This window comes from Callospermophilus lateralis, chromosome 3 (assembly GCF_048772815.1).
Source record: "Callospermophilus lateralis isolate mCalLat2 chromosome 3, mCalLat2.hap1, whole genome shotgun sequence".
Taxonomy (NCBI): Eukaryota; Metazoa; Chordata; class Mammalia; order Rodentia; family Sciuridae; genus Callospermophilus; species Callospermophilus lateralis.
This window is the reverse complement of record NC_135307.1, coordinates 67666589-67686310: the sequence shown is the minus strand read 5'-3', so window position 1 is coordinate 67686310 and position 19722 is coordinate 67666589. Positions and strand designations below refer to the sequence as shown.

The 19722-nt window shown below is 36.5% G+C and overlaps 1 protein-coding gene across 4 annotated transcripts in view; it reads right to left on the bottom strand.

Moving 5' to 3' along the window:
• Ppp2r5e (protein phosphatase 2 regulatory subunit B'epsilon) overlaps window positions 1-19722 on the bottom strand; it is a 156813-nt gene that overhangs the window by 12711 nt on the left and 124380 nt on the right. For all 4 annotated transcript variants that reach the window (XM_077109150.1, XM_076850390.1, XM_077109149.1 and 1 more), the window contains exons 6-13: window positions 12746-12876; window positions 12528-12587; window positions 11464-11572; window positions 9824-9877; window positions 9660-9710; window positions 7870-7989; window positions 4816-4943; window positions 2231-2332 (exon numbers count right to left, since the gene is read on the bottom strand). In XM_077109150.1, the coding sequence (XP_076965265.1) occupies window positions 2231-2332; window positions 4816-4943; window positions 7870-7989; window positions 9660-9710; window positions 9824-9877; window positions 11464-11572; window positions 12528-12587; window positions 12746-12876 (755 nt within the window). The remainder of the gene's footprint in view (window positions 1-2230; window positions 2333-4815; window positions 4944-7869; window positions 7990-9659; window positions 9711-9823; window positions 9878-11463; window positions 11573-12527; window positions 12588-12745; window positions 12877-19722) is intronic.

Here is a 19722-nt window from a genome sequence, read left to right as displayed (position 1 = left end):
AGTGAAGTTAGCCAATCCCAAAAAACCAAATGCCAAATGTCTTCTCTGATATAAGGGAGGTGACTCAAAATGGGGTTGGGAGGGAGAGCAAAGGAGGAAGATTACCTCTAGATAGGGAATAGGGGTGGGAGGGAAATGGAGGGAGAAGGGGAATAGCATGGATGGTGAAAGGAGACCCTCATCATTATACAAAATACATGTATGAAGATGTGAATTTGATATCAACATACCTTATATATAATCATAGATATGATAAATTATGATATAATGTTGTATTAAGAATTGTAATGCAAAAATGAATAAATAAATTTTTAAAAATGCAAAAAAAAATTATAATAATAATCTTTCTCAGACAGGTGCAGTGGCACATGCCTATAATCCCAGGAGCTCCGGTATCAAGGCCCTAAGCAACTCAGTAAGACCCTGTCTCTAAATGATTAAAAAGGGGACTGGGGGTGTTGCTCAGTGGTTAAGCACCCCTGGGTTCTTAAGTACCATAAATGTAAGTAAGTAAATAAATAAATAATCTTTATCTCATTTAGGAAGTCTACTCACTATAAAAAAATTCACTTTGTTATGCCAGATTATCAAAATTTATCTATTCTTGCTCCCCTTGGTTAATTCTTATCTTTTAAAGAGATTTGACTATTTAGTTAGATCATAAGTAGTAATAAAAGTTTCATTATTCATTCAATATGAGCCAATTAATTTTAATATTTTAGAAATAAGTTCTTCAATACCTTTTTTTTTCATTTGGCATGCTGGAATTGAATACATTGTGTTGCACATGCTAGGCAAGTGTTCTACTACTGAGCTACACCCTCAGCCCTTTCAATATTATTGATAATATAGATTTAATCCTTAATCAAGTAGGTTATCAAGTAGGCTCTAAAAGTCAAATGCTATGCACTACACACTCTTTAATGTTGTATCATGGTATTACAATGTGCCCTTAGCTAACATTTTTAAAGATTTCAATTTATGTTTGGGGCATGGAGAGTCATTAAAAATTTAATGATTTGCAACAACTGCTAATAGAGCGAATTTAAAGTTATTTGCGTATATAAATATGAAACAACAAATCTCCTATTGTGTATAATTATAATGCACCAATGAAAAAGGGAAAACGTTATTTACATTACAAGTGTGGCATGACATATCCTATAAATGATATCTATCCCAATATTGTAGTAAAAAAAATCTCAGACTCTGCTTGTTGCTAATACTTGCCACATTCTAAAATAAACTTGTTTTTCATAAGCCCCATCCCTGGTGATTTAAAAAAATATATATCAATACAATGGTCCTTTGCCCTCTGCCACCAAATCTTTCCCCTCACTGCTCTTTTTATCAATAAAACACGTGTAATACATTCAAAATCAGGCAAAGCAAAAAAGCAAGGAAATGCAGGCTTTTATCCAGAAGGTTCAGTAAGGTCCTGGGTCTGAACATTCACATGCACCTCTGAAATCCATGGTTTTGTGATCTAGAAAGCTTACATTTGCTTCTTGGTGGTCAAAGTCAAATCAGAGGCCCAAACTACTAAGAGTTCTCCAGACTCCTTAATTTTCCTATTTATGTCTTTTGGAAAGTTGGACATATTGGACAACAAATAACAAAACAGGAGAATTGTGTAAAGGAAGTCAAGAAAGGCTTTACTAAGCCATAAGCATCTACTACAGGTGTCCACTAATTTTTCTCCTTTATGGTCTCAAACATATTAAGATTCATCTAATACAGATTATGAACCTTCACATTCTTCTCACTGCCTTCAAATTGTAATGAATTTGTTGGATTCTAGAATAGAGGTAATATCTGCACCAAAAAACCAGATGATGGTGCTTCATCCTTCCTGCTGCTGGAGTGAAATACAATATCAGCCCAATTCTAGTCCAAGCAAGTTAGGAATGGGAGTGAATCCAGATGGCAAACTACCTGATGGTCTCCTTATGTGGGCCTGAAATACCAGTTATGTGCCAGGCTCTTAACCCTGAGGCAGAACTGAAATAAAGGGAGGAAAGCAGGCTTTATCAAAATGAAACTGTCAGAAAGCTTTATTATTCAGTGGAACACTAATAATGACACAGCTAATAAGCATGCAAAAATGAAAATCTAAATAAACAAAAGTGTGCTGGCTATGATTTGGGTACAACTAGGCAACTTCAGTAAAGAACAAGGAAAGAACTCAATAGTTTAATGCACTACAGACAAAAAAGCTTTAAAAAGTTACCGCTGACGATCTGACTTGTATGTGGCTGTCAGCTCATCAAACATGGTGCTGTTCATTTCCATAAATGCCTTCAACACATTGTACACTAACGCCACAATAGCCCTGTGAAGCAGAGAAAAGGGAACATATTGGTTAGTCTTACATAATGGGATGCTGAATGAAGAAAACGAAAGCACAACTTTTGTCTGAATGAGCTCAAATGCAAACGGTTTTCATCCCTTTATAGTTGGAACAACTAGAAATGACCTGTAGTTCACTTCCACATAAAGGGATTTAAATTCTTTACTGTTCGAGGCAAGATCTTTCTGAGGGGGATGGAAAAAGTAGGGAGGAAAAATCTAATTTTACCCTTCTAATTACTGGTACCCAGAATAGATTTCCCATGGCTACCTGATAACTTTGTTTCACCAAAAGGCAACTTCAGCCGGGAGCAGTGGTACACACCTGTAATCCCAGCAGTTCAGGAAGCTGAGGCAAGAGGATCACAAATTCAAAGCCAGCCTCAGCACAAGTTAGGCACTAAGCAACTCAGTGCTATCTCTGAATAAAATACAAAATAGGGCTGGAAGTCAAGTGCCCCTGAGTTCAATCCCCAGTACCCAAAATAAATAAAATACAGCAACTTCACCCTAAAAATAAACATCTATCTATGGTAGGACTAACCTTAGAGACCTGAAGCTACAAAAAATTTTAAAGTAATATACATAAAATCAAAACCAGAAGCTGTACCCATGAAAACAAATCACATACACAGATATACGCAAACATCTATGTATATACGTAACATACACACACATTCATACTAAATGTTCATTTTTTTCCCAGTTGTGATTTGCATCAATAATCCATCTACTCTGCTCAGCTCCTTTGCTGATCCAATACTGATGCTGACAAGACAGATAACTGGCAAGCTGGTGGTGATGGTCATTGTTAGTTATATAACATATAAAACTAAACAGTCAAAATTCTGACCCATCCTTTTTTAACAAAATGCCTTTATTTTTATGTGGTGCTGAGAATCGAACCTGGGTCCCGCAAGTGCTAGGCGAGCACTCTACCGCTGAGCCACAATCCCAGCCCATGACCCATTTTATTAATGGAAGAATAAGCTCTTGGACAATGTGAGAACTGTGTCATGATGGGTTTGACAGCCTCATACTAGAATCTAAATAGCTTTACCCTTCACAAAAATATACAATGTTATTTCCATCTTGCAACAAATGTGCTCTCAATACTACTAAGATGACATTGGTAAAATTAATATATTAAAAAAAATAAGTCTGATTTTTTTCAAAACATTTATAAGAAAGTAGTTACTGAGTAGTGTCTGTCCTGTATCCATTAAAAGGAAAACTTACGGTCATTTCTGTTAAGGTTCCAGATTGACCTTCCTCTCAAGGGGAGTGATGGAGAAGCACCAAATGCTGAGCAGTAACAGACATTCCCAAACACTACTCTCGAGGTCCTCAAGATATAATAAGACTTAACTGTTTACCATTCCTTTATTTTTGCAAGTACTATTTTCAAATTTGGCAAGTTTGAAAATGAACAAATGTGATATTTTACAATAACATGCAAATTTTTAAAAAACACACAAATACATCTATTAATTCTTTAATTCTATATTAAATTTTCCTTCTGTTCTATATAAAATAAGTAAAGCAATTCAAATAGAGAATGTTTTAACATTCATAGGGCTGGATTAAATTTCTTGAAGATTCTAAAGTCCCCCCCCATAGAATATGTCTAATAATTGAGTTATTTAAAAATAGACCTTGCTATAAAATGCAAATCTACTCAGATGACTTCCCTCTTTGAAACCCTTCAGTATCTCCTTATCAACTACTTAGTTAGGATTCATGTAGGCCTAATTCCTCTTTCTTTCTTTTTTTCTGGGGGTGGGGTGGGGTACCGGAGATTGAACCCAGGGGTGCTTAACCACTGAGCCACATCCCAGCCCTCTGTATATTTTTATTTTGACACAGGATCTTGCTAAGTTTCTTAGAACCTTGCTAAGTAGCTGAGGCTAGCCTTGAACTTGTGATCCTCTGCCTCAGCCTCCTGAGTTGCTGGGATTACAGGCGTATGACACCACAGCCCCCACCTAACTCCCTTTTCTAACCTCATCTTCCAGCACCCTGGCCCAAAGACACTGAGCTTTAATCCTCCCAACCTCACAGGTCTCAGAACTTGACAGGTGCTTTTACATCTTTGTGTCTTCTTATGTGATGGATGGGCCCCTGTTTGAAAGGGATTTTCCCATCCCAAATTTTTGGAAGATTTATGGACTGCTACCCATCACCCACTCTGAAATCTCTCAGTTTCAGAGTATCCCAAAAATATATACCTTCATAGACAGGTCACAAAGACTTACAAGTAAAAACAGTGCCATTTTGTTAAAATATCTATTTACCTCAGAGTCTCCCAACCAGTCCACAAATTCCTAAAAGTAGGAATTTTATCTTCTCATATATCTGTCTTTAGCAACAAGTACATCATTTGGCACACAGTGAGCATTCAAGACATTTTATTATGCAAAAGAGGAAGAAGGAAGGAGAGGGGGGAGAAAGAAATCAAAAACCTACGGATTCCAATGTTCTTTTGAAATCCTATAAAGACTGGAAAACATGATGGGAAGGATGACATTAGAGTTTTCTTCTATCAAACTCATGATGTATTCATTATTCCAATAATAGAGTGCCCTTTCTGCCACCTTTGGGAAAAGAAAAAGATAACGATATAATAAGTTATAATCTTTCCAAATAAAAATATTTTAAAATCATTCAATCGAAAGTAAAAATTAAATGTTAATCACATTTTACATTTTTGTGGATTTAAAATCTCTAAAAGTTGCAAAGTAGTTCATTAATTAAGAGAAGGCAAAAAATACTGTTTTTCCTGTTATTTATATTCTCCTTTAATTTTACCCATCTCATCTGATTCCACATTTTCCCCTACACAGCTCTCACATTCCAAATATCTTTACACTACCTTTGCATACTGCATATTTTCCCATCACTTGACCCCATCTTACAGATCCCCTTTCCTGGCTCACCTCTCTCGTCCCACATACTTCAGAGCAACCACATGGCCTAGCATATGGTTGGTATTCAGCAACAGATGCACAGGAAAATCCACAGGTGCCCATCCCTGTAGAGCAACCATGTTCACTAAGCACCTCCTGTGGCCAGACAATGAGCCTGCACTGCAGGTACAATGTACTATCCTCACCAACATCCAAGAAGTAGGTTTCAAGAGGTTTAGAGAGATCAGGTAATCTATCCAAAATCATACTGCTAGTAAATGCTTAAAGCTGTGGATGCTTAATGCTTAAAGATGGCTGCTTAGTTTCTGGACTCAGAGGCACTGGCTGCACCAACATTAGCTTGCTCTCTTAGATTTCTAGTCTCTGCCCACCATGTTACCAATTTATTCTTATTTGGTCTGTTGGGCCTGAGTTGCTCATCTTAGATTTTATGAATTCATACAGATTAAGAAATTATGTCTTACAAGAGACAAAAATGGTACAAGATGACCCTACCAATAGACTGAAAAATCAGAATCTTTCCATTTGGATTATTTCACTTGGTCCAAGAAAATTGCTAGGATTCACTAGGTGCTAAACCCTAAGAATACAGAGAAAGCAATCATTACTGAATGTTTACTATATGCCAGTTACTGCGCTAAGTGTTCCACTCCTTTTAAACTTTACAACCAACAGAGTTGGTACCATTATTTCTATTTTGCAGATGAGGAAACTAAGACTTGGAGAAGAATAAGCCATTAGCTCAGGGGCACATGGCTAACAAGTAACAGGATCCCAAGTCTCTGCTCTTAACTTTCTTACTTTGTTATCCCTAAGGTGTTGATAGCCTGGTAGGGGAAGGAGGCATCTATGATCCTATCCAATATAAACTGTGACAGAGGCTGTATCAGATACCATTTTTAAAACTACCAGAAGAGTGAGCAGAATAAATAGTCTGCAGTGAATGAATTATCTATCTATATATACCAAACAAAGGCCATGTGAGGACAGAGTAAGGAGGCAATGTGCATGCCAGAAAGCAGGACTTCACCAGAAACCAACCATGCTACCACTCTGATTTCAGCTTTCCAGCCTCCAGAACTATGAGAAAATGAATCTGTGTTTAAGCCACTTAATCAGTGCTATTTTGTTATGGCAGCCTGTGCTACCATAGACATTATCTCTCCTTTCTAAGCTTCTGAGCATCATTTAAACCTCCCCAGTGATACTCATTTAAAAGAAAACCTGGTTCCTTGACCTCTTTTACACCGAACATCCTGATGAAAAGGAAAAAACAAGGTGAATAATCCAGATGTTTGAGCATTACAGGTGCAATATGCAAATCATCTATATACTGTTCTGCAGTTTTCTATTTTTATCCAGATATGTATTATGTCACCTCAATAGTTCATGTAATGGTCTCTACTTGTTTTCTTCCACTTTCTTTGTAGCACAAACATTAGATTCTTATAAGATTGCTGCTTCGACAAAATGATGCATCTCTACGTCAAAAATTAAAACAACAGGGCTGGAGTTGTGGCTCAGTGGTAGAGCACTTGCCTAGCATGTGTGAGGCACTGGGTTTGATTCTTAGTACCACATAAAAATAAGTAAATAAAATAAAAGCATTGTGTTCATCTACAGTTAAAAAAAAAATTAAAACAGCAAGAGCCAACCTCTCTGCTTCTGCTGGATAATGACAACTAAAGGGAAAGTTCCCATCAAATGACTCCATTTGAAATGTGCTTTTGTGCTGCAAACCACAATCTGAACAATCTCTTCAAAGTGACAAGCAGTCAATCCTCTAGGTTTGTAAGATGGATCTTCAGTGAGACAGCCAGGGGATAAAAAAAAAAACATGTTTTCAACCCTGATTTCCATTTTTTTTCTCCTATGTGGGTTCCATAGCACTGCAGCAAGGGCTCCACTATTGAAAGCAGATGTCAAGGTCGGCCTCCCCCGTGTTCTCCCTGAGTGGCCACAAGGAGGCAGAGCAGGCCATGTGAGGGTCATGGGCTTCAGCAAGAAGCTACAGTTAAGATCAAAATTTAACTCCATGCTCTATTAATTTGGAACTTCATGCAAAGCATTCTCTGAGCCTCATCCAAAAAATGGAAAAGAGCCTCAGAGGATAATGTAAAGTTTATTAATAATGTACATAAAGCATCTAGCACAATATAGAAAGAATGTTAGGGTCATTTTTTTTTTTTCTCCTAAGTATTATTTAGTCTTCTAATAGATTCAAGAACCCAACCAGCCCACTTCGTACTCAGTAATTTCCCTGAGATAAGTTATTCCTATCTGTAAATCTGTTTAAAAAAACAAACAAACAAACAAAAAACAGAATGCCTTCCTTGCGGGGTATTTAGGAATTCAAGAAGGCACCATTACAGTAGCCATTAGGCAACAGGTGCTCAAGATAGGGTGGCTGTTAAGAACTGTTACGTGAGAAAATTCAAATAAAAAGCAGCAAATAAAACAACAAACAAAAAATAATAATTTTTTTTTTTAAAGCAGCTGTCATTCATTACATCTCCTTCAAGACAAGTGAAATCTAACCAAAACAATTCATGTTCTACAGGACACTCTGGCTCATGTCCTCTTTACTACCAACCTGAAAATGGGGACTAGATACACACTTGGCAATTTGTTTAAACAAAGGTTCTTGAATTTTAACAAATTGTGAAGGTTCAATCACATCCAAAATTTCTTCCAGCTCCCCAAGGAACATGACCTATAAGTAGAAGCAAAACATAAATGAGAGGCACTTAATTTAAAAATCAACATGATTGTTGATGATTAATGATAGTTCACCCCACTTTAAGAAAAACACACACATAAAACCAAACCTAAACATGCAATATCCCATTTTACAAAGAATTCATACCATAGGATATATGTCAAAAGTTCCCTACAACACTGAAAACAGAATCCAACCAAGCTTGAAAAAAGCAGTCTACTCCTACACATGCCAGGAAATAGGAGCACTCACATACTGCACCTGGCCTCTGGGAAACAGGACTCTCCCAGCAGGCTTTCCTATCTACTGCTAGCAACCTAGCTATCTCCACCTCTCTTACCCCACCCTTTTTTCAAACAATGGGAGGGAGGCCTATGGTATGGACAAGTAGAAATACACAGTGGTGCAGGCAATCATCTGCCAAGCGAATGTGTTCTCTGCTACTGCAGTAAGTACTCCTATAGGATACACCAATTAACAGAATAGAAAAAAGTCATATGAACAACACAAATGAGCAAACTCACCCACATGAAGGTATCACATAAACCTGTCAACAAACACTGACCCCATTCTATGTACTTGCACACATACACATAAGCTCTCTAGCGAGCACAGTGAATCTCATGGCTTCAGCACTATGTGCCTAGAGACCAGCACTATTAGGTTATAAGATGGAACAAGAATAATAGTTGATTTGGTCAATTATATTATATATAATGAAAAAAATGATAGAAATAAAAAACAGTTGTTACCTATTTAACCACAGAAAATAACTGGAGAAAAAAATATGCAATTAAAACATGAGATAAGAAACTGCTGGCATATCTTGCAATGCTCTAGGGTAGCAATGCACAGTTTAATTTTACCTAACAGATATCAAGAAATTAGATGACTTTTTGAAATTGCATAAAGCAGGGCTTGAACCCCTGCCATTTGTCAAGACACACATAAAAGTTTACCTAAAATTCTCACAAAATATAAACCTAACAGCTGAACTTGGTTTCTAGACCAGGTTCCACGTAGTTTCAACCTTTCAGCAGAGAGACTAAACATCTGGGGCAGATTCAGTTAGGCTCACCTCTAAGCTGCATGCTTGAGGATTCACTTCCCAAAACCTCACACTGTGTTGTTCCTGCTTAGGTCTCAGCAAAGATGCAAATGACTGTAGGTCAGAACCTTCTAGAGCTACTTGTGAATGAAACTAAAGGCTATTATATAATTTAAGATTATACATATTAAGATCCCATCCATACTGTGTTTTAAAAAGCATGTGACAAGTTTGCTATGGCATCTATAGTAACAGCAAAATCTACATACTACGAAGGGAATGACTAGAAAGGGAACAACAGAATTGACAACTGAACATATAAATGGGACCTCATCTGGGGTTACCTGAGACCGAGCAACACAGTGGATAAAAGCCTCATGATCAGGAGTTAGGGAGGTGGTTTCTGATCAACTTACCTGTTCTTAGTGTGCTTGAGTGGGTTACTTCCTTCCCTTCTAAGCCTCAATTTCATTATTAATGAAAGGAGATGGACAGTCCTGCCTCATAGAGCTACAAATGAGCTTTGGATGATGTATATTTACATATTTAGCTCAATGCCTGGCACTTGGCAAAGCACTTATTAAGCTATTGCTACTCCTTGACACTAAGCACTTACCTCTTTTTGACTGCATGTTTTAGGCCAAAATTTCATTAATCCCCTAATAACCTAATAAGAAAGGAGAAAAAAACATGTGGCATTTAATTTTTCCTACTACTTTCAGGAAAAATTATTTTTCTTAAAGTTAAGTTCTGAATTGAGAGGAAAAAAACATTACTTACTGGTTCTGTGAGTGAAGGATCTTTCTCCAGAAACTGGACTATACAATATGCCAACTGAAGAAACAAAATATGAAAGACAAAATTGTGAACTCTTTATACTAATGGCTCAAAATATAGAGAGAGTATTAAAACTTCCTAAAATGTCTCCAGACTCTGGTCTTAATTGCACTATGAACTCATTTTAACTATCATAAAAATAAAATATATCAAGCAAAATATAAAGCTCTTTTTCAAAAAAAGACAAGGTCTGGCTACACTGTGTTGCCCAGGTTGGTCTTGAATTTCTGGGTTCAAGTGATCCTCCTTCCTCAGCCTTCTGAGTAGGGACTACAGGAGCGCGACATAATACTCAACTAAAAGCTACTTTTTCTAGCCAAAGACAAACACTAAAAAGGTTCCAAGAGAATTTTTTTTTTTTAAGAGTATTGAGATATGAAGCATCTGCAGCTAATGAAAAGCAGAAGTGAAACATTACATTCAGTATATTCTGAAAATATCACATTTACATACTATTAGGGCTTATCTCATGGGCTTTCTTTCTCTTTTTGCTAACATCAATAGTACTAGGTTTTACTGTGCTTTTCAGAAGAATCCTACAGGGGAGGTAGGAACTTTCTCAAGACCCAGCTGGTTGCCTGCAATGGCAAGCACAAACTAACAATTTCACAAAGAGATAAAAGGCTGTACCTGTCACAGTTAAGAACCTAGAGAAATGCAGAGTCCCAATCTGATGCTAATATATCTAAGAAAAAATTCTTTTAAATGACACAAAATGTGATAGCCCATTACAAAAATAAATGGCAATATGTGTGAAGGGCTTGTCAAGATTCTTAAACAAGAAATCCACCCTCACAAACACCAACATTTTGATAGTATTCTAAATTAGAAATATAATGGATTAATTTTTCCTCAAAACAGATTTTCACATTTAAAGAGAAACATTATGTACAAAATTGCTACATTTTTATGTAAACTAATAGCATTTCCACTGGAAGGAGAAGGGAATCAGAGGTTTGAAATACTAAAATTAAAAATACCCCTAGATCATCTGCCTTCTAGTGACATGCTTACCATGCAAGGCAGTGTTCACACAGAAACTAGAATGGGGACAAGATGGGAATATGCTTTCTAAAGTAATGAAGGTTTAAAAAAAAAAGTAAAAATTTTGAAAACTTGTTTACTTGTGAGAATGTTCATTTCTGTGTGCAAAGTGAAAAAGAAATGGTGAATAAAGTAGAAGAGGGGACAAAAGGGCAACTAATCAACCAATGCAAAGTAAGGTAGAACAAAATATTCAAGAACATTAAAAAAATTATTACACAATGTCCAAAGATCTGAATCTGAAGAGCCCACATACATTCTATTGTAGGCAATATGTTCAATATCTGTGTGAACTTGGGAAAATCATCACAAAAAAAAAAAAACAAGACTGAACACCAGCTGCTCCCACCTTATAAATATTCCCACAGTTCTTCTGTAAACAGAAAAAATAATTTATACATTCTAATTATCATCAGGGAGTATTTTTTAACTTTAATGAGACTTGTTTTTTTTTTAATAAAGGTAATATCAATATCAAAACCACTGAGTTTGCAAACTTTTTATCTTGCTTCAAAAGTAATTGCACTTTAAAATTCTACCTGGGCGTGGAAGAGTGATAAGCTCCTGACAGTGTGTAAAGGGATCAACACTTTCACCAGAAACTGTTTGTGTTCTGCCTTAAGAGGTAAAGCAAAGCCATTGATAATACTAGGAAAAAGAAAAGAGACACAAATTAGCAATGTTACCACAACACGTAAGACCAAAAGAAACTGTTCTGTGAGCCTGGTTAAGTATTAATCAGTTGTTTGTCCAGAACCATAACCAAAACCAGTGGCATTCAAGACTTTTTAGTTACTTCAAAGAGTTCATTTAAGTAGGAAGGAAGTTTAAGAGAAGTGAATTTGCTTATGATCACCCAACAAAGGCTACAGTGCTCTTAAAACTAGTCCAGTGGTTTCCAAAAGATTTTTATAAAAAGCCCTAACTTTTTCCTTCCTCCTTCTTTATCTTCCCCATATGATGCCTGCTTTGCTAACTTCCTCCTTTAATATATCTCTTTCCTTTTCCAGATATTATTCCTTCTTATTCCTGAAATCTCTGGCCAACCTTGGGAGGTCAATGGGAGAAAATTGGGTGAGTTTCACTTTCTTTTTCTCCTCATATCAAGAGGAAAAACTAAGTTATCCCAATGTCTGGCAACATTAGGATGTGTCTTTTCAATTTGTTCCAATATGCCAGGCAGCAGCTGTTCCAGAACTACACCTGGGTACATAGTTCCACTGAAAATGGCCAATTTTCCCAATCTATTATAAACTTGCTTTCAACAGATATGGCAAAGGAGGGGTAGCCTAGAAACTATGCTTATAGAATAGAATGTTTTGGTGTGACTGGCCTGACTACTATTAGATATATTATCTCTATAGTAATAAATGAACTTTTGACTTTTTCAGTCATTCCAGAGGATTGAGCAATGCATAATTATGGAACAAGAGGAAGAGGAAATAGTGTCTTTTAGAGTCAGTGGGAAACATGCTAGGCACAAATGAGAGAGACCCAGGGTATATACAGTAAGAGACCTAGGCCAGCATTTCTCTGTGCCAACTGAACCCAATCTTCAGAATAATATTCACCTGAGATAAGTAATTACATAGAAAGAGCTTACCTTCCTAATATTTCCAGAAGTTCAGCTACACCATTGAAGTGTTCTGTTTCATAAACAAACCTTAAAACAGAAGAGAGAGGAGAGGACAGGAAAGGAAGGAGGAAAGGAAGGAAGTGAGTTGGAATAGTCAGTACACTATGTTCAAATATTGGAGGCTTATTTAGTATTTCTATAAAAACATCAACTTTGCATCTCCCGATTCCCCACACTCCACTTACCTTAGAAAAATATTGTTAATCTGTTTTCGGATAAATGCTCTAAGACCAAGAAACTTGCCATAAATTCTGTGTAGAACTGTTTTTAAGTAGTCTCGTTCCCGAGGGTCTTCACTGTCAAATAGCTCCAAAAGCTGTGGGAAATGAAAGACAGTACAGCTGTCAAAAGCTGCTTCAGGGAAGAATTTAGGCATATGATCATTCATTATTTAAAATCCCTCCTTCATTTCTTCCTTACTCAACAAAAGTATTTACCATCTATTATGCGCCAAACACTGTGTTAATCCAGGAATATAGTGATAAACAAGTCAGACAAAGGGCTTCTATTGCAGTGAACAGAAACACAATAATAACAATAACATTAATAATAATAGCCAACACACATAGCATTTACTATAATCATCAGGCACTTTTCTAAGCAATCTACACATCTGAATTCTCCCAATGAAGTAGTTTTTATATGTCAGTTTTACAGACAAGAAAACTGAGGTATAGAAAGGTTAAGTAACTTCCCCATGGTATCAGAGATAATAAGTAGTAGAGTTAGGATCAGAACCCAGTCAAGGCCTGAAGTCCATAACCTCAAAACAGTGTTTATGTTACCTACTAATCTTATGTTCCAAATATACGGTTAGGATAAACTTTCAGCTCTACCAGAACATAAGGTAAAATATCCAAAGTCTCCAGTGAGGGCTGGGTAGCTCAGTTGGTAGAATGCTTGCTTTGCAGGCACAAGGACTTGGGTTCTAATAGTTCATTGTGTATATATACCACATTTTCTTTATCCATTCATCTGTTGAAGGGCCCAGTTATTCTTTTAGGAAGAATGCCATTTGGTAAACTGTCTAAAATGCTCTTCAGTTTTTCATATTAAATTTGAGACTGAACTAGATAGTTCAATCCCACAAAGAAAGGGGGAAAAAAAGGCCCCAGTGATACTTGTAATATTCTTTTTAGATCTGGGTTCTTGTTACATGAGTATGCTCATTATAAAACTGGTTCATAACCCACTTGAATCAAATGTATGAAATATGATATGTCAAGAACTATGTAATGTTTTGAATAACTAATAATAAAAACTTTTTAAAAAGAAAAAAAAACAGTCATCAGAATGAATATTTATTGTTTTAGTATATATGTTATAAGTGAATAACATATTTATGTTCTCAATCCTTTATAATCTTAAATTAATAATAGAATCCTGATAATATCATATCCACATACTCATAATGAGATCCATGCCTTCAAGACATAGCCCAAAAGAGAAAATGAGCTAAGGCTCAGGTCAAATGACAGTGTACACTACAGATTCAACTCATTCCCTGTCAAATGCTTTGACTTTACAGAAATCAACTAGTTGATCCTGTAATTTATGTGAAAATACCCAGGAGAACCAAAACAATCTTATGAGGGAAACTTTTCAATTTTAAAACTTAGTGTAAAGCTTCCAGTAACTGACAGAGTGTGATACTGTCAGGACAGACAGGCAGATCACAGAATAGAACTGAGGATCCCAAAATAATCCCTCAAATTTACAGTCACAGTCAAACAATTTTCAGTGAGGATGCCAAGATAACTCAATGCAGAAAGAATAGTCTTTTCAACTATTCTGATAACAATTGGATTTCCACACACAAAAGAATAAACCTAGATCCCTACCCCACACCGTATAGTCAACTCAAAATGGATAATTAAACCTAAAGATGTGAGTTCATTGCAAAAATAGAAAAAGGACAGTTTTTGAACAGACAAATCACAAAGAATGTATACAAATGGCTAAAAGACACATGAAAGTTATATATTTCACTAATCACTACAGAAATGCAAAAGAAGAAAATACTACTTATTTGACAGCTCTAATTAAAAAGGGGGGGTGATAAAGAGTCTTGGCAAACAAAGAAACAATATGTAAGGGATCCAATTTGTTCATAAGAATGTAAAATGGTAATAGGCATTTTGGAAAACAGTGTGACAGTTCCTCAAAATTTCTAGTTGCTATATGATGAAACAACATCACTCCTAGGTGTACAATCAAAAGAACTGAAGTCAGATATATTCATACAAAAACTTTGTTCATAGTAGCAACATTTGAAACAGTCAAAAGATGAAACAACCCAAATGTCCATCAACTGATAAAGAGACAGATAATATGTGATACAATGGAATACTATTCAGTCATAAAAGGAAAAAAAGTAGTGTGTATCATATTATTATTACAACATGGATGAACCTTTCAAACATCATGCTTAGGAAAAGGAGCCAACACAAAAGCCATATCATGTATGATTCCATTTATATGAAATACCCAGAATAGGCAAATCCGTAGACAAAGAAGTACAATGGGAAGTGACTACTAATGGGTACAGGTTTGTTTGGGGGATATCTACAATTATATGGTGGTAATAGCTGCACAACTCTGTAAATATACTAAAAACCAATGAACTGTAAACTGTAAAATGGTGACTTTATGTCATGTAAACTATAACTCAATAACCTGTTTCTTTTTAAAATGACAGTGGGCAAGTCCCTCTGGCTAAAGAACAAACTTAGAAATTGATCTGAGTTTTAAAATACATTCATTACCATTGCTTTTAAAGAAAAGTAATATCTTTTATAGCAAAACATTTCAAGAACATATAGGCAGCACACAAATGAAAGCAGACTAACATCTATATCAAAAACTATCAAGACATGCATAAGCACAATTCAAGTGGTTAAAATATGAGGCTGAGATTGACAGCAAAAGCATAACTAAGTGGGTGGTAATAAAATGAATGTGCTTCAGTATGATGCTTTTCTTCAAATGAAAAAACTGTGAAAATGATCCTTCAAACATGGCAGGAAGCACAAACTGAAGGGTAGTCTTCCCCAAAATGGGAAGTAAAATGGGACATTATTTTTGGTTCTACAGTGCCATCCATTTGTTTAAAATAAAATGAGTATTTCAGGTAAATATGTATTGGCAGCCAATGGCCAAGGAGCCAGGGATACAATAATGGTTTAGATAGATACAATCTGCTTTTGCAGAGCCTAGTCTAATGAGGGACACAGGTGAATAAATAGCACAAATAGTTCGGTAAGCTGTATAATTGCATAAGAGACCTAACTACTCTACTTGGAAGAAGTGCAGTGACAGGGAAGGCTTCTAGAGGAAATGATATCCAGGCTGACCCAAGAGTGGAGTAGGGCAAGAGTGTTTGTATTTATCAATTCTTCATCACTATAATAAAATACTCAACACAGGATACTAAGAGGAAAAGGTTTATTTAGCTCATAGTTTTAGAGGCTAAAAGGCCAAACAGCATAGCACAAGACTCTATGACCAGGGCCACCCCTTGATGATGGCATCACCTCATGGTGTAGATATCAATTATGTGGGAGCAAGTATATAATTAAGTCTCTAACCAGAGAAGAGGGCGAGACTGGTGTCCCATAATCCCTTCCAAAAGCACACCTCAAATGACTTACAGACATTCTATTAGGCTACACCCAGGGAACCAAGCCTTGAGGGGCACACAAAACTATAGCAATGTTCATGAAAGATTCAATAGTACACACCCTCACCAGCAACCTATCGGATAGAAGATGCTGTTAATAACACCTGTCATCTTTCTGACCCTTTAGTAGTGTTCTTTCCACATGCCAGGGATGGTTCTTGTTGCTGGGCACACACAAAGTGTTGAACGAACTTGGAGCTTACTATGAGAGGCAATGAGCAAGTTAAAACATTTCATGTACAAAAGAGAGGCCTAGAATCCCACAGCCGCCCCACCCAACCCTACCACCCCCCTGCAAAAAAACCCAGAAGACCCAGATGGACTCAGTATATCTTTATCTATGAACTTGCTCAAATTGACAAAAGGTATCTGACCCACCCCGTTTCATTCCTTATTAATAGAAATGATTAATTTTTCAAGTTCTATTTTTTCATTTGGTTTCTGTTTTTAAGTGTTGCAAAAGGGCTTAATGACTAATTTGCAGTCAACATAAGAGAAGGTTTGAGGGGGTGTAATCTTAGTAAAACTTGAATCAACTATGCTTATGAAGTTAATCTTAAGAGTTTAATAAACATATCATTAAATAAAAATTATTTAACTAAAGTTTTCATTAAGTTCTTGTAATGGTTAGGACTTTAACCTCATCACTGAATTAGTCCATTATGGATTCAGAGCTGAATGGACAACTAAGAGAGGACGGAAACAGGAGGAGGTGGAACCTAGTTCAAGGGAGCTAGTTCCGGGGGTGTGTCCTAATGGTCCCTGGTTGCTGGCTTGTGCTCTCACTCAAGCTCTTAAGCATTCTCATGCTCTCTTACCTTCCCAGCAGACATGAAGGAAGCAGCTTTGCTCTGCTACATGCTCCCCATCATAACGTTGTGCCACAAAATAGGTCCACAGTGACAAAAAGCTAAGACAGTTCTCAAAGATATCACCAGGTCTCAAATTAGTCATTTACAAGGCACAAATATTAATTGTATCCTGTTCTATGAGAAAGGAAGATGAACTACAATATTAAACTACTTTTCTCGTGCTCTACAGAACATAATTTTGATGATTTTATGATGTATAAGACAAAAGAGAAAGTATAATAAGCATAGATACAAAAGTGGATTTCTGTAATAAAACACAAATGTAACAGAAAAACCAATAAGAAATATTAACTTGACATTTATAAATGCCTAGGTGAACTGTGCCATCCACAATATAACAGGCAATTTGTTGTCAAAAGAAAAACAAGAGTTCCAAGGTGATTAAAGAGCAAAGACAGAGCTGTCAACATGCTGACTTCAAAATTAAAAAGAAAAAAAGCACCTTTCCTGAAGCTAACAAGGATGAATTGCATAGTGTTTTAGCCAAAGAATCCTTATTTGAATATCATAATAAACCTATAGTGAAATGAGGAGGACCATGCCTTCCAGTTAGACATGGGGAACTGAAACTTTCCTCATAAAACCTCCCTGAAATGACACTGAAAGAAAAACAATGGAATAAACCCAAAGAGCAGAGAAGACCAGAGGACAGCAGATCAGACATGCTTGCAGATTTTTCAGATTGGCAGTAGATGACAAGAGGTAACCATCTTAGGATTTCTGTCACACCATTCTGCTAAGTGTTTTTCCATTTTGTAGGAAGGGAGGAAAGCTAACAATGAGCATGCCAATTTACATCAGAGTCTTAAAGGCTTAAGAATTGAAGGCATGCAGATATATTTGACAATCAGTATATGAGAAATATAAAAACAGGAGGACTGGTTCAAAGTCTGTAGAAGGAGACACGAGCCCCCTGGATCCCTGTCCCATGCAGCATTACAAAGACCTCCATTTAAGTCTAGAAAGAATAAATGACCAAGTATCTACTCTTGGAGCTTCACATACTGCTAATAAAGCATTTACTGAAAATAACAAGATTAAATAAAACCCTGCATACTTAAGAGTAAGATCTTTTCCATCCTTCCCTAATTAGGCTCTCAATTTTGGATAAGGCAAGAAATCAAAAGATCTCTTTTTGGGGAAACTAATAGCCTGAAGAGGAAAGACCTTCAGATAAACCAACATCTGAAGGGTTCTCAGTAAAAAAGGTAAGATCCTTGCCAAATTATCCCATTGAAAGTCACCAGCTGCTAAGTGTCACACAAATATATACACCTGTGGGCACATGCATGCGTGCATACACACACACACACACACACACACACACACAGGTTCCAATTAACTTTTTGATGAAATAATATGTAATGATGACTATAAGATCAAGAATCACCAGAATTATAACATAAAAGACCAGAAAACAAAACAAATTTAGGAAACTCAAGAGGAAACAGACACAATGCAAGGAGTAGAAAAAAACTGCAAAAAGGAACCTCTAACAGTCTCAGAGACAAAACAAATACATTGGATCCCTGAAACAAAAACAGTGCTATTACAGATAAACATTTAGAAAATTGAAAAGAGCTTTTAGAAATTGAAAATATAATGTGAATAAAAATTTCAGAAGGACTAGAACATTAAAATTAGCAAATCTACCTCCTCAGAAGTAAAACCAAAGAAATAGCATACAAAAAATCAAAGGTTGATCCAGAAATTCTGATACATTAGTAAAAAGTTATCCAGAGAATCACAGGGACAGAAAACAGAGAAGAAAATTATCTGAGGAAGACATCAATTCAACGCAATTTTCCAAGGGAAAAAGAAAAAAGATGTATAGATATAGCTCACTGGATGCTATACACAATGAATGAAGACCCACACTAAGGAATGTCACTTTGAAGTCTATGGACTTGGGAACAAAGAGAAGATCTCAAAAGGTTACAGAGAAAACTGATCATTGTAAAGGATAAGGCATTCTGCTGGCCCACACCTTCTTGATTCAAAAATGGAAGCTAAAAGTCAATGGAACAATTTCTGTAGTAGATGAGTAGAATGATATAAATTTATACCTACCCAAAATGTTAATCAAGTATGTGGGCAGAATAAAGTTGTTTTCATACAAGCACTCCGTGAAAATTAACATCTCATTCATGCTTTCTTAGGAATTATCTAGAAAGAGAAAAAGTTAAGAAAGAAAAGGCATGGCCCAGAAGAGTGGCAAAGGAAGTCTCAGGATGACCACAACAGATACAGCCTAGGGGGATGCCACCAGTACAATTAGAGCAGGATGAACAGAGCTTCCAGGAGGAGGTCTCTAAGGGAGAAGAAGGATGGGGGGAGAGCTAATACATTAGCTGATGTATATGCCACACTGAGAAGAGCTATCTGGTCATCTCAGAGAACTAGGGGATAAATTAGTGACCAACACATAGGAAAGCAAGCAAATATATGGCTGATAGGTGGTAACGTGGGCAGTGGGAACATGAGGTTGTAGGATGTTCCATGGACTGGACTCACATGCTGAGCCCACATCCTTTCTTTCGAAAGGCAATTTGCCTGAGGCTGCTCTGGCCCTCTCTGACTTGAGAATACTAGTCTAAGAACTTCCCCCTGA